Raw genomic sequence first — 14,745 nt, 5'->3', positions numbered from 1 at the left:
GGATTATCGAACCCAATTCCTGATGGTATATCAACTTTCTCTTTGTAGCCCTATCAATTTTTTTTGGAAGTTGACATAATTCTGCTGAGAATGATGTTGCAGAGAGACTTCCACTTTCAGACTTCATTGAGGTTTTTCTTTTGAGCATTAGTGGTCCAACCTGAAAACTCAGGAGGGACTCCTTGGCTGCTTTAGAAGCTCATAATATTTTAGGTTAGACATATCTACAGTGCCCTACAGCTGCCTGACAAGAAACAAAACCAGTATTTTAAAAGAAAGAATGGATGCTTAAAAGCAGCCTCACAGATCTCACATTCTTCAGAGGAGCTGCACATCCAGCAGCATTTTATGGGCTCTCAGTCTGAGATGTCAGTGGCTCCTGGTACATCTCTAGATGAGCTGCTGTAAAGGAAATCATATTGTTTTTCCCCCATCTATGTGTCTGCTGCAGAGGAACACGTGGCTAACCAAAACAGTATGTACCTGTCCCTGTGGAATGCCCTTTTTTGTCACAGTTATCCTGGATATTTGCTCCTCACACTGCCAATGACTCCTGACAGCCCAGGACAGGAATGGGTGTTTGCATTTGAGGACTGGGTTTCTTTCCCATGGGTAGTTGCAGTTTGCTCATACAAGGAGCCTCCAGCAGAGTTTGGGATGTGTTGCTATTTCTCTGTGAGGCTGAGTTACAGGGAACCACTCCCAGCAGCCCACCCACTGCTCTCTCCTCTGTTTTACCCTTGTGCTCCACCTCCAGGAAGCAGAACTGTTTCACACCCAGTGCTTCCCAGTCTGGGAGATCTCAGTGATGCTGGGAGAAAAACTAAGCCCAGAGGGAATCCCCCCATATGTTCTGCTCAGAAGTCCACATTCAGAAGTTTTAAAGCACGAGCCTTAACTGCTGGTGGCCCGTTTTCCAGTGTGATGATCATGTTCTAACATACCAGTTTGGCTTCAACCCTGCTTGATGCTGACACAAGCACACACTAAACTGCTAATTCCCAGCTTGCACTGACGCTCTACCTGCTCCTCACGAGCCCTGTGCTTGTCAAAAAACTCTCCAAATTGCCATTTCCATGGGGATCCACTAATGCATGTCCTTCCTGACGTGTTGGTTAACAGATCCCACCATTGAAGTGGTCAGTCCCATGCAGGACATAACTGTTGATGAAGATGGCCCAGCAGAGTTCATATGCCAATATTCTAGGCCAGTGCACGCCATCTGGAAGAAAAATGATCAGGAAATACATGCAGATGGGCAGCGAGTGATTATCGATCAGGACTGGAATGTGAGCATGCTAAAAATTAACCCTACGGTCCCAGAAGACACTGGCATCTATTCTTGTGAAGCTGGAGGCACTAAAGTGATGGCTACACTTGATGTTCAAGGTGAGGCCTTCCAGCCAAAGAGGGAGACTGTCATGGTTTCCAAATAAAGGAGGCAGAAAACTCATGGCAGCACTTCGGAACACATCAGATACCTGCTCTTGGTGTTCACTCCAAGTACTTATAATAAATTGGGAATTAGTGGGCATTGCATATGAAAATGCAGCATTAGCTCAGTTCTAATTAACTCTCACTTATGACACCACTCACCTGTTGCACCTCTTCTGCAAAGAACTGGAACATTGGTGTGATGGTTTGTGTCCTGCTGAATTTTTGTGAAACCACAGATGCAATCTTGGTCCAAAGGAATAATAAGAATTTTTTTGCTCTTAAATAGCACTTTTTACACCCAGTGTGCCTTAAAACCAGTAAATAATGGATAGCATGGAATTCCATTTGATTTCTGCTGAACCAAGGTAATTTACTTATTTCAAAGAGTGATTCCTCAGAAGTTACCTTCTCACTTGGCATCAGGGAAGGCCCTGAGGAACAGTAAATAAAAACATTAAAAATAAATTTAGGATTTTCCGTGGATGTCTTTTTTTTTTTTCCTACTGCATATGGAATTAACTGTGTTTACTTTACCAAGTGAATTATTGTGATCAACAAGAGCAGTGTTTCTGATTTCTGAATATTTGTGGCTGTTTTGCCTTCTTGCTTAGCTGGAGCTGTTAATGCAGAAGAACAGGGTGTTATTTATTATAATGTTTTCTGCATCTATAAGCACTTTCCATTTTAGGGATTTAAAAGGATTTTAATGAATAAAAGCATCCCAGAGGAGGTAGACTTAGCAATTGGCTGCTTTCCATAATTAGGAAAACCAGTACTTCAAAAGATAAACAGCTTTGATTTGTTCTAAGAAAATGATACATTCTCCAAGAAGGATTTTCAAACACCTCATTGTTCTCCATAAGTGTGAATATTATAAAATATAGGATTTTTTTGCTATCATAGAATCCTAGAGTGGTTTGGGTTGGAAGGGACCTTAAAGATCATCCAGTTTCACCCTTCTGCCTTGGGCAGGGACACCTTCCACTAATCCCAGGCTGCTCCAAGCTCCGTCCAACCTGGCTTTGAACACTTCCAGGAATGGAGAGCCCACACACAATCTCTCTGGGCAACTTGTAATTAGCAATAAGTTAATACCTAGTAACTTTTTCCTTTTGCTATTAAATTAATTGTTGAGTCTGTTGGTATTTTTTTAAATTTTATTTATTTTTACTAGGTTTTTTTTTTTTGCTTAGCACACTTCCAGATAATGGCTGTAGGAACCTAAACAGGAATGTCTGTTGGGTTATATCACAGATCATTCTGGCCATTCGATGGTATTTGTGTGAACTATATTTACTCAGCTGTGTGTCCCCACCCCTGTGCATGTCACTTGTCCCTGTAGCTGCTGCAATACAGGTTATATCCCTCACACCAGCCCACATTTAATTTTGCATCGGGCTGATTGTTCCTGTCCAGGTGCCAACTGATGCATGACCACGTAGGAAAATGGAGTTTGGAGGTTTGTGCATGTTTCTGACCCCACAATTCACCCCACAAGCGTGGGAAAATCAACCTAATTGTCACAGGGCTTTTGTGATAATTCAGAAATTTCTGTTCAAAGTACTCTTAATACAGATTTTAACTTTTTGTGTGTTCACTAGAGGCAGAATTAGCTCAGATGACAGTCGCTGTAGCTTTGCCAGCCATAATGTTCTCTTATATTTGCTTTGCAAGAAAAGTAGTAAGATTTTACCACGAGCTGTCAGTGGATTCACAGCTCCCCAGTTATGACGATAATTGTGCTGTCTGAGACATCTTTGGGAAATGTTTCTTGCCATGGGACAGAAGGAACTTGGTTCTACTTTGTCTTCCTGAGCTATCCCTTCCTAACGACTGTTGACCTGTTTTATACAAACACCACTTTTTTTCTTTATTTGTAAAGAAAAGTCGGGTATTTGGAGGAAAGATAGATGAAATACTAGAGGTCTTAGAGTTTATTGTTATTTTTAAACTGTCTCACTACTTTAAATCTTTTTAATTTTAGTTAGAGTGTGGTTGAAGTAATTTAAACCTACGAGCACACTTTATCACATCCATGTTTTTCCATCAGCTTTCCAGCAGCGGGAATCATCCAGTAGCTTGTTGATATTCAGATAGACATGGCCAAATAATTAATGCTGTTCATTGTCCTTCTTTTCCAGCCAAGAACAGCATCGTCCAGGGCTTGGAGAACGTGGAAGCCGTGGAAGGAGGGGAAGCCCTGTTCGAGTGTTACCTCTCCAAGCCCGAGACCTACAATTACAACTGGCTGATTGACGACGAACCTGCCAAGACCACAGAGAACACCGAGATGGTTTACTTTGAAAATGGGCTCAGGCACATCCTGCTGATGAAGAACCTCACCCCCCAGGACAGCTGCAGGGTGACTTTCATGTGCAGCGACGCGGTGACCTCGGCCTTCCTGACGGTGAAAGGTAACTCGAGCGCTCGGGCGTGGGGGAGTCCTCAACTTCTGGTTGGAAAGAGGAGAGGAACCAGGAGGATGTGATGAGTAGTGGGGAGAAAAAGTTGCATTTGTTACCTGCTTCTTACTTATAATCTTCTTCCTGCACAATGAATCATAGAATCGTTAAGGTTGGAAAAGATCTCTTGGATCGCTGAGTCCAACCATTAACCCAACGCTGCCAAGCAACCACTAAACCAAGGAATCACAGAACCATAAAATCAAAGAATGGTTTGGGTTGGAAGGGACCTTAAAGATCACCTAGTTTTAACCCCCTTGGCATGGACAGGGACACCTTCCACTATCCCACGTTGCTCCAACCTGACCTTGGACACTTCCAGGGATGGGGTAGCCATAACTTCTCTGGGCAACCTGTGCCAGGACCTCCCCACCCTCACAGGGAAGAATTTCTTACTAATATCCAATCTAAATGTACTCTCAGTTGAATTCCATTCCTCTTTGTTCTGTCACTCCAAGCTCTTGTAAAAAGTCTCTCTCCATCTTTCTTGTAGCTCCCTTCAGGTACTGGAAAGTTGCAATTAGGTCACCTTGAAACCTTCTCTCTTCCAGGCTGAACAAACCCAATTCTCTCTTCCTTTAATGGATGACGTTTTACAGTTTTTCGTATTTTCTTGTTCTGTAAGACATGACAGGGTTAAAAGCAACAACACCTGGCACTGAGTGAGCAGCAAATGACTTTCTCACAGTTGTCATTATTCTGATGAGTTGGGTTGTGTTTATTTGTTCTCCAGGGCTTTAGAGATGACAGTTGTATCAACAATGATATTATCTCTATATCCTTGTACTTTATGCTATTGCTGGAGATTCCTGTGGGGATCAGGACCCCTTTCAGAGTACAAGAACAGCCATCAGTCCCCAGTTTTGGGTTGGATGGGGCTTTGAACTTTGTCTAGTGGAAGGTGTCCTTGCCCATGGCAGGGGGGGTTGGAACAAGACGGTCTTTAAAGTCCCTCCCAACTCAAACCATTCTGTGATTCTATACCTTCTGTTCTGGTGATAACCATAACCTCCCTTTTAATGACCTCCCTGGTCTCCAAGGCCTGACTGCCCAGAGCTTCAACATCAATATTCCCAGCATCTCTTGATTGTTTCTGTAACAGGGGCCTTGATTCCCGATTTTAATCTACAGGATGGCGCCTGCAGTTCTTGCAGCCTCTCAAGGATGTGGAAGTCTCTGTGGGGGAGAAAGCCACATTTAGCTGTGTTCTGAGTGAAGCTGTGCCCATTAATGAAGTGGCCTGGTATAGCAATGACATAGAGATCCAGTCGGGTGAGGACTGGGAGGTACAAGCAGATGGAAACAAATACAAACTTATTCTGAAAAAAGCCCAGCTGCACCATTCTGGAGAGGTGACCTTTGCTTCCAGGGAAGCAATTTCATCAGCCAAGCTTTCAGTGATAGGTAAGTGTCTGTTGTTTCAGCCCGGTGGCACCTGGAATCTCAAAATCTGGTATTGAGCTACAGCACTGAAATGTCTGATCTTTGCTCCAATTCTTTTCCCTTTGCCTCTCACATACCAAAATGGTGTTCTTAGTCCGAGAAGATGCTACTGGGCTACCTGTTCTTTGACCAGAAATAGTCCATCTCATCAGGCTGGTGATGGTAGAAATTTTCAACAACTTTCTTTAGCTGCAGTCTTTTGTAAAATGTAACATAGGCTCCAACGAAAATCAATTTTCTCAGAGTTCAACATCACCCTCAGCAAATGTGGGTGTAGGAGGGATCCGAACTGGAGTTCACATGGAAAAATTATCCAGGATAGCAAAGAAGTCTTTGTAATCTGTTAATCAACTCAAGACCAGAGCAATCATTTTTCCAGGGTAATGAGCTCCATATTAAAACCTCCACGTGTGGGACATCCATGAAACACACACCTTGTTTTCTGACAGATTTAAATTTTCTTTATCTTATTGTGGGCACCTGCATTTTAGGAACTCCAAAATACCAGTCCTCATGAACTCCTTCTGTTGACAGATTTTTCTGTATGAAATTTAGCTGACAATAGAGAAAAAAAAGGTTTTTATGTTACTTTTATTGTGTCCAGAGTTAAAGAACTGGTTGTTGACCACATTTGCCTGGTACATCATGGTAGATAATTTAAATGGTAAAGGTCTTGAACTTAAAGACTAAAACAATTATTTCTGTCTTCCAAGCCAATGTATAATTTAATTACAATTTAATTTCCAGTGTACTGAGTATGGGGGTTGGAACTGGATGATCTTCAAGGTCCCTTCCAACCCAAACCATTCTATCATCAGTAACCCATCTGATAGGGCACCAGATCCTTCCAATTACATATTTATTTTTTATTGCCTGATGACGTGACATGTATCACAATTGCACAGAAACTGAGTGATTTGCTATTAAAATACTGGAGTTACAGTTTAGTTGCCTCTTTAGTCCATCAATAACTTGATTTCCATTAAGGCCAGACCTAAAATAAACATAATCAAGGCCCAAATATACCTGAAGTTTGCAACTAAACTCCTCGATGATATAGGCAGTGTAGGGTTATCTTTATTTTGAGCTGGGTGGGGCAAACCAACAGGAAAACGTATCACAAAATATGGCATTAAGTATGTGATATGAGAGCTGGAAAAGGAATGTTTGTGTAGAAAAGGACAGAGAAAAGGCAAAGTTGGCGATGCACAGCTAAGCTGCTGTAGACCTTATTTTTTGCATAGCATGCCTGCTTCACCCATTCCAGGCATCTCCTGGAAGAATTCACTCCGTGGCATCTTTCAGTGCTTGTCTGCCAACACAAGAGAGGAGGAAGAGCTTGGGGAAAAAGTTGTTTTGGGCTGTCTCAAACAAAACCTGGTGTGTTGTTAGTGCTCAGCACTTGTTCCCTCCAAACTGCACAGCCTGTGCCACATCCATCACCACAGGTTTCATTTCTGGTGGAGTTAGGATGGAATGAGGCAAAAGGAGCATGTTGGAATGAGTTTGAGGTGACCAAGACCCTGTAGGGGAGTGGGAAGTGTTGTCTTCTTTGCCCATCTTTCTCTTTTGTTGTATTATTTGTGTGTATTTTTCAATAACCTCCTCAAAGGAAGGAGCTGGAGGACACAGTGTCTTTTCTGCCTGATGGTGGAACTTTTGAAGCTACAGTGGGATGGGGAACCGCTCCCTCAGTCTTTCTTTTCTTGCAACTCTTTCTGTGAAAGCTGAATGCCAAAAAAAATTCCTCAAACTGAGAATAATAACCTAAAAATCCTCTTTTACTTAAGGCTCAGACACACGATGATGATTTTGTCACATAATTGCTGCCAGTGCCGGACTCTGGTGACTCTGCACATGCTGACTTTGTGACAAACCCAAGGCATTTTAGGCAGGGGTTCCCTCTCCCTGGTGAAATGTGCAGAAAAGGGGTAGATCATGCTCAGGAATGTGCTGCTTTTGGGAATGTAGCAGTGACATCCCAGTCAACCCCTCCGTGTTTAATGCACTTGCCACAACTTTATTTTGAGTATCACTGTCGTACAAACACCCTTCCACTGGCAGGTCTCTTTCCAAAGTAAAGCATTTTTATTTTTAAATTTTTTATGCTTTTTGGTAATTTTTACTGCTCCTAAGCTAGTCTAAATATATATTTTTTTAATACTTTCAAGGCTGGGATGAATGCTGCTTTGAATAATCTCTTTTTTATTCTTTTTACTGTTTCTTTCTCATCTCGGTTCAGAACTGCCTCACTTCTAGACATTTAGGACCTCCCAAAAATCTGTACAACTGCTTGAATACTGGGGATGGGTAGATGAAGACCAGCAAATAAACATAGGAATGTGAAAAATGCAACCACTTCTGCATGTATATATTTAAACGGAGATGGGTTAATCACTGGAAAAGCTTGGAAAGTTGTTTTGATATTTTCTTAGGAATTACAAACTTTGGATGCTTCCGGTCTTTTTATTATTTTCCTTTGGTTGTCTACAACAGCTGATGAATCTATAAATGATGGATGGGATGCTTGGAGTGATACAGAGTGATCTGGAGTGCCTTGGAGCCAGATTATGATTTGTTCTTTGCCTTAATTCACTTTATTTTTGTCCTTGCAGAGCCTCCAGTTACAGTCACCCAGCCTTTGGTGGGAGGATCAGTCACAGAAGGGGGGGTGGCTCGCTTGGAGTGCACATTATCCAGCAAAACTGAGGAAAAAGTGACATGGTTCAAAGGAAAGGAACAAATAAAAGCTGGAGGGAGATACGAGATCCTCTCTGACGGGAAAAAGCAGATGCTCATTATTCACGGGTTCAGACCTGAAGACCAGGACACCTACACCTGCATGGCTTCTCCTGAAGTCAAATCTGTTGCCAGCCTGAGCCTTGAAGGTACAGAGTGTGCATTCCTGTGGTGTTAAATCAGTTCTGTTTACGGACAACCAGGAGCATGTCCACAGCTTGGACTGAAATTTACTTTCTTTCACAACCCCTGATAACAATCCACTAACAATTGTTATTTTCCTTTTTTTTTGTATTCCCCAGTACGTTTCTGTGTCCCAAATAGTTTTGAGTTGCTCAACTATGAGTTTGCTCAGTCCAAAATTTAAGGTGTGACACCTTTGTCTCTACGTGGGGTTGTGGTGTCTTTTGAGATGCTTTAGGGTATTCTGTGGGTGTCCCAGACAACCTGGAGCATCTCTAAAGGCACTGGGCACTGTGGAGAGGCAAGTGAACGTGTCCCAGAGACTGAAGCACAACCTTCAGACTCTGACACATCCAAACAGGCAGGTGAGGTGTGTCCATGGGAGGTGGGAGTCTCAGCTCCCAGCATAGCCACTGGAGGTCTATTGAAATCAGTCAGTGAAGCTCTGTCTAAATGTAAGAGAGGATGAGACTGAGGAGCTTTCCAGCCTCTACTGTCAGACTGAATTAGGTGTTCATCAACTGCAGCATTAAAAAGGGGCAAAAATTTATTTATTTGGTTTAAAAATGCAAAGAATAATAACCAAAAAACCCCTTGTTGTTTGGTTATGTTTTGAGTGAATAGAATCACAGAGTAGTTGAATTTGGAAAGGACTTCTGAAGACAGTATGGTCCAACCCCCTACTCAAGGAACAAGTTTCCCAGGGCCATGACCAACCATATTCACCTCCCAGAGAGGTTGTGGAGTCTTCTTCTCTGGATATATTCAAAAGCCATCTGGATACTGTCCTGAGCAATGTGCTCCCTACTTGAACTGGGAGATTGGACTAGGTGACCTCCAGTGGTCCCTTCCAACCTTCCCTGTTCTGTGTGATTCTGTAAATTCACATTTTGTCCCCAACAGAATGCTTATTTAAACGCCATTGATATTCTTGTGCTCAGGCTTTAGGGTGACATTTCCATGTTTCTCAAAGCTCACTCACAGACTTTGTCTTTCAACGTCTCATCAATTTGATTCTCCCCAGTGCCCACGGCGACGATGCTAAAGGAGATTACCAGGGAAGCACCCCCTGCAAGCCAGCCAGGGGAGCTGGTGGACGGCCAGGTCCAGCCCAGCTTGCCCCCTGAGGCTGCTCAGGAGGGAGATCTTCACCTCCTGTGGGAAGCCCTGGCCAAGAAGCGCCGGATGAGCCGGGAGCCCACCTTGGATTCCATCAGCGAGGTGCCTGAAGAGGACCTCGAGAGGCTGCAGAAGTTGAGGAAGGAGGAAGCAGAGATGTCCCACTACTACTCAGAGGAGTATTCCACATGTGATGAGCTGGCCAGGACAGGAGAAGCCGATTTCTCTTTCACAAGCTCAGATGATGAGTCCAGAGCTGGGACGCCCTCACTGGTGAACTACCTAAAAAAGAAAGCTGGGAAGACGAGTATCAGTGTTACCAGCAAGGTTCAGTCCACCTCCACAGGCAAATTATGGAAGCAGTGGGAGAAATCCAGTGCGGAGACTGCTGTGACCACCACAGCTGCCAAACCAGCTGAACCGGAGCTGCCAGACTTAGACGACCCTTCCATGAACAAGGCTGCTGTGAAGATCCAAGCTGCTTTCAAAGGCTACAAAGTCAGGAAGGAGATCAAGCAGCAAGAGTGCCCGGTGTTTGCCGAGACCTTCAAAGACTTCTCTGGCGAGCCTGGAAGCACTCTGCACCTGGAGTGTGTGGCCCACAGCAAATCTGACATGAAGGTCCGGTGGCTGAAAGACGGGCAGGAGCTTTCGGACGGCCGCTACTACCACATAGACAACTACAGCGACGGGACCTGCTCGCTGATCATCGCCGGCCTGGACAGGAAGGACGCGGGAAAATACACCTGCGAGGCATCCAACAAATTTGGCAAGGTTTCCCACAGTGCCAAGGTGGTGGTTGGCGCTCAGGAGGCTCAGGTGCTTCATAAAAAGCAGGCGAAGCAGAGCACGGACAGTGAGACCGAGAGCTCGTCCGGCAGCGAGCTGGACGACGCTTTCCGTAAGGCAGGGAGGAGACTCCACAGACTCTTCAGGGCCAAGATCTCCACGGAGATCTCTGATGTGGAGGAGGAGCTCTTTGTCAGCGCGGACGAGGGGGACATCGACGTGGTGGACCACCAGACGTACCGGGAGGACGACCAGTATATCTACATCAAGTTCGAAGTCTTGTCCGAGGCCAAAACGGCCGCCACTCGGTTCAGGGAGATGTTTGGGGCCCTGGGGATCCCTGTGGAGATCGATATTTTGGAGCAAGGCCCTAAAAAGGTTGAACTGCGTATTGGGAAGGCCTCGCCACCCACCTTTGGGAAGTTTGCACCACCCACAGCGAGACCTCCACCGCCTTTGCTGACTTCTGACACAGGTAGGAGAAGCAAACCTTGAGGATTCCTTTTTTCGTTTGTGAAAAGACAGCTGGAGTATGTCAAAATATTATCTTTTCACTCTCAAACAACTCCAAAAACCACGTGTTTTTTTTTTTCTTCATTTGGTGCAGATATTTTTCTGGAAACTTTGCACTTTCAGAAAAAAAAAATTGAATTTTTTATTTTTATTTAGAGGGAGAGAAGGGACATTAGTGCTGAAGGAGGGGTTTGTAAAGTATCGACTTATCTATGAAGCTGCTTTTCACGATATAAATGTCCCCTATTACAATAATATAGCCATAAATGCTGTGATTATTGTGCTTAAATGAACAAAACAGTTTTTAGAAAGGTCCTGAGGGAGACAAGACATTTTGGCAAGGAGAGGAAGAGAGGAAATGCATAGTTGGCAACTGTGCTTATGGAGGATCTTCGCAGTGTTTGTCAGGGAGTTTCTTTTTGACTGTTTTCACAGACATCACTCTGAAAATAAAAACCTAGAAACCAGAAGTCTTCAGACATTGGGCACCTCAAATAACATCTTTTAACACGACTTTTTCCCTTTTCTCCTCTCCGACCATGCCCACTTTAGCTCCCATGTTCATGACTGAGCTCCAGAACCAGGAGGTGCAGGATGGGTACCCGGTGAGCTTTGACTGCATCGTCATCGGCAAACCACTGCCCACGGTCCGCTGGTTCAAGGATGGGAAAGCTATTGAGGAGAACGACCACTACATGATCAATGAGGACCAGGAGGGGTGTCACCAGCTCATCATCACCGCCGTGGTCCCCACTGACATGGGTGTTTACCGTTGCCTGGCTGAGAACAACATGGGAGTGGCTTCAACCAAGGCTGAGCTTCGGGTGGACTGTGAGTCTCAACATCGCTGTAGGAAAAAACAAGGGAAAGGGTCCTTTGGGGAGGTGGATAATTTTTTTCTTTTTTTCCCCCCCAAGAAAAGCACGATTTACATGAGAAAAAAGAAGTATGTGTTGCCCACAAAATGTTTCACTTGTAAAACTATAAAGTTTCCTAGGCCCAGCTGGGTTTTGCCTCTTGGGTTCAGGTGGGTTTTGCCAACTCCGAGGCAAGACTCAGAGCAAAGCTTTTCAGGTAAGCAGAGGTGTTTCCTGTAATCCAGGTGGTCATGTGGGATCCTGCTGCAGGGAAATCTTAGTGGGAAATCTACCTACCAATCACTCGAATTAGCAAAGCAACTTATTTTTCTTTTAAATTCCCCTACTTACTTATTAAAGCAAGAATTATAATAAGTAAAAAAAAAAAGAAAAATAGTTTCAGAGCTCAGATTATAGAAAACACATCTTTTTCCATTTAACAGTGACCAGCACTGACTATGAGACAGCAGCAGATGCAACAGAGACATCCTCTTACTACAGTGCCAAAGAATATATTTCAAGGTAAAATATCAAACTCTCTCTCCAATTTCTGACTTGATGAGATCAATGGGTGTATTTATGTCAAGCCTGGTTTTACCCTGTCTAGCAGGACCAGTTTAATGTCACAAAGGAGCAGCCAGACCAGCTGAGATGCAGAAACTGCAGCAGCTGGACATTCATCACATGCACATTTGTTCTGGCTGCCCTCAGGCAAGCCTGGATATTTCTTTGTGGTGTCACCCCGTTACTTTATTGTCAGATGGTGCTGAATCTGCTGTCATGATGACAAAACTTGCAGTCTGAATTAACCTAAAATAGGCCATTCTGATTCCTGACTCTTACCTGCCTCGCTGACTTCCTTCTTTCTAATGCTCGTTGTTTCTTAGCCGAGAGCAGGAGGAATCCACCACCGAGGAGGAGCAACTGCCCCAGATCTTTGACGAGCTTCATGACATTCATGTGGCACCTGGAGCATCACTGGCTAAATTTCACCTGAAGGTCAAAGGTGAGTGGATCCCACAGCACTGTCAGTTTTCCGGGTTTGATGTCAGGTTGAAGAGCTGGACAAGGTTTTCCAAGGTGCTCTTCCTCAGCTGTGACCCCGTTTGTGCATCTTGCACCACGAGTGCACAAACCAGCCCGGAGAACATGTTCATGCTGATGAACATTGATGAACATTGACTTTTGCAGCAGATAAAGTGTCTCCAAGCATAATGACAGGCAGATGTTTCTGAAAACTGCATTCTGTCTTTCTCTGAGCACAGGAGCAATAAGGAATAATAATAATAATAATAATAATAATAATAATAATAAAGTAAGGATGCCCTTTATTCTCTCAAATAAATTAAACATTCATGGACTTGCCTTATTCTATGACGGGGTGGCTGCCACAACATAAAAAACTCCAAAGACATCCTCCTGGTGTTGACTGTGGCAAGGAGAAGTGGGGATTTTCCTGTTTCGTCATATTGCTGTCTATAAAAATTATAAGAACTGATTTGACTTCAGCTTTTCTCCTTGTGTACGTTTCAAATCAAACCCAGGTGTCGTTTTTCCAACCTTCAAGGCATTTGAACTTGCAGCCAATGTAGGGAGTGCCAGAAACTGAGGAGACAGGAAAGAACTTCAACGGATAAATAGAATTTAATGAATTTTTAGCCATTCCTAGTTGGGTGAATCCTTGAAACAGCAGCCCAGGACAGAGCTGGAGGTGCATCACCTCCTGCCTGTTTGGAGATGCTCCCAAAGGGATGTTGCCAAGGAATTCTGTTCTCCATGTCACAGGGTACCCACAGCCTCGTCTCTACTGGTTCAAGAATGGGCAGCCCCTGAAGGCCTCTGATCGCATCCTGAAGACTGACAGGCAGGAATTCCACTCCCTGGAAATTCGGGATGTCACCAAGGCAGACGCTGGGCAGTACCTGATCTTTGTCATCAACTCTGCTGGCTCTGCCTATTCCTCGGCCAGGCTGGTGGTCAAAGGTGGGCATTGCACTGTTTTGGGCACTTACTTTTCTCTATTCTGGTGTCTTTTTCCATTTGATAAAGTTATTTTTCTTGAGAAAGCCTACTGAGGTAGCTCAAGCGAGGGGGGGAAGTCTGTAGGTAAAAAATGATGTGCTTTAATTTTGGTTCACCAATAAATTTACTGATTAGGAAGATGAGATGTGTCACTTCTCTAGGCTCTCACAAACATGCATTTTATTCCTGCTCAACCTCATTAATTTCAAAGCTTATTTTATTAAACTGAAGGCCTCTTATGAATCATACCAATATTTTTGTGTAATATCTCCAGCAGGGAATAATCTCCTGAAGTTGCCTTTGGAGTATTTTTTCTGCAACTCATGGGTCGAAAGTTATTTATATTTTTCATTTTGTTTTTTCTCCTTTCATTACAGATCCCTATGAGAAAGAGGAGCCATCCAAAACAGGTGAGAGAAGGCACAGAGGGACATAACAGAACCCCCAGGAATCTTTCAGTCTAAACTCACCGTGTTTCATCAATAATGTTATTTTCAGATTCCCATGAGCAGCTGATACCACCGAGGTTCCTTGAAAGATTTACTAATAAAAAGGTGAAAAAAGGTGCAAGCATCACATTATCTGTAAAAGTGGAGGGTAAGTGGGTTGATACCTTGTCTCCCTGCATAAAAAGTTGTGTAACTTCATGACACATTCTGGACTCTCTCTGCCCCAAGTCGTTGTAACCTCATCTCCTGTATCTCAAATCTGGGATTCCACTCCCAGTTTACATCTCTTACAAAGAGACTTTGCACAAAATGATCTTATTCATCTTCACCTCCATCTTCTTGTATGTGACAACTGGGATAACAACATTTATTAGTCTTATGAAGATTTATTAACAGTTTTGGTTTTACAGAAAGACTAAATGTCTTTTCTGAGGGTGCTGTAAAATGATTTATGATCCTTTATTGCATATTATGCCTGTTACTGTCGGAAAAGTGTCAGGAAATGGATCAAAACAACATTTATTCACAGCATGGCTCATATTTGTTAGGAAGGAACACAATTAGGAGGATGAAAGCTCATTGCTTTGCTTTTCCTTTAGGACATCCACCCCCAAGTATTACTTGGATGAAAGAGGAGTCCCGGAAAGACATCCTGTGGATCAAACCAGACACCCCTGGGTATAAACTTGCCAGTTCCAACATGCACCACAGCCTGATCCTGCTGGATGTTAA

General features: G+C 43.7%; 1 protein-coding gene across 1 annotated transcript in view; it reads left to right on the top strand.

Annotated features, from left to right (window-relative positions):
• Positions 1-14,745, top strand: part of OBSCN (obscurin, cytoskeletal calmodulin and titin-interacting RhoGEF) — a 183,390-nt gene that overhangs the window by 108,604 nt on the left and 60,041 nt on the right. Inside the window, exons 63-74 of the mRNA XM_027660600.1 lie at positions 1,123-1,389; positions 3,579-3,851; positions 5,031-5,303; positions 7,958-8,230; positions 9,289-10,647; positions 11,238-11,516; positions 11,986-12,064; positions 12,430-12,548; positions 13,328-13,525; positions 13,942-13,974; positions 14,063-14,161; positions 14,613-14,740. Of these exons, the coding sequence (XP_027516401.1) occupies positions 1,123-1,389; positions 3,579-3,851; positions 5,031-5,303; positions 7,958-8,230; positions 9,289-10,647; positions 11,238-11,516; positions 11,986-12,064; positions 12,430-12,548; positions 13,328-13,525; positions 13,942-13,974; positions 14,063-14,161; positions 14,613-14,740 (3,380 nt within the window). The remainder of the gene's footprint in view (positions 1-1,122; positions 1,390-3,578; positions 3,852-5,030; positions 5,304-7,957; positions 8,231-9,288; positions 10,648-11,237; positions 11,517-11,985; positions 12,065-12,429; positions 12,549-13,327; positions 13,526-13,941; positions 13,975-14,062; positions 14,162-14,612; positions 14,741-14,745) is intronic.

This window comes from Corapipo altera, unplaced genomic scaffold (assembly GCF_003945725.1).
Source record: "Corapipo altera isolate COAL_440 unplaced genomic scaffold, ASM394572v1 126, whole genome shotgun sequence".
Classification (NCBI taxonomy): Eukaryota; Metazoa; Chordata; class Aves; order Passeriformes; family Pipridae; genus Corapipo; species Corapipo altera.
Note: the sequence above shows the minus strand (reverse complement) of the source record. Positions and strands in the feature narration are given on the sequence as shown.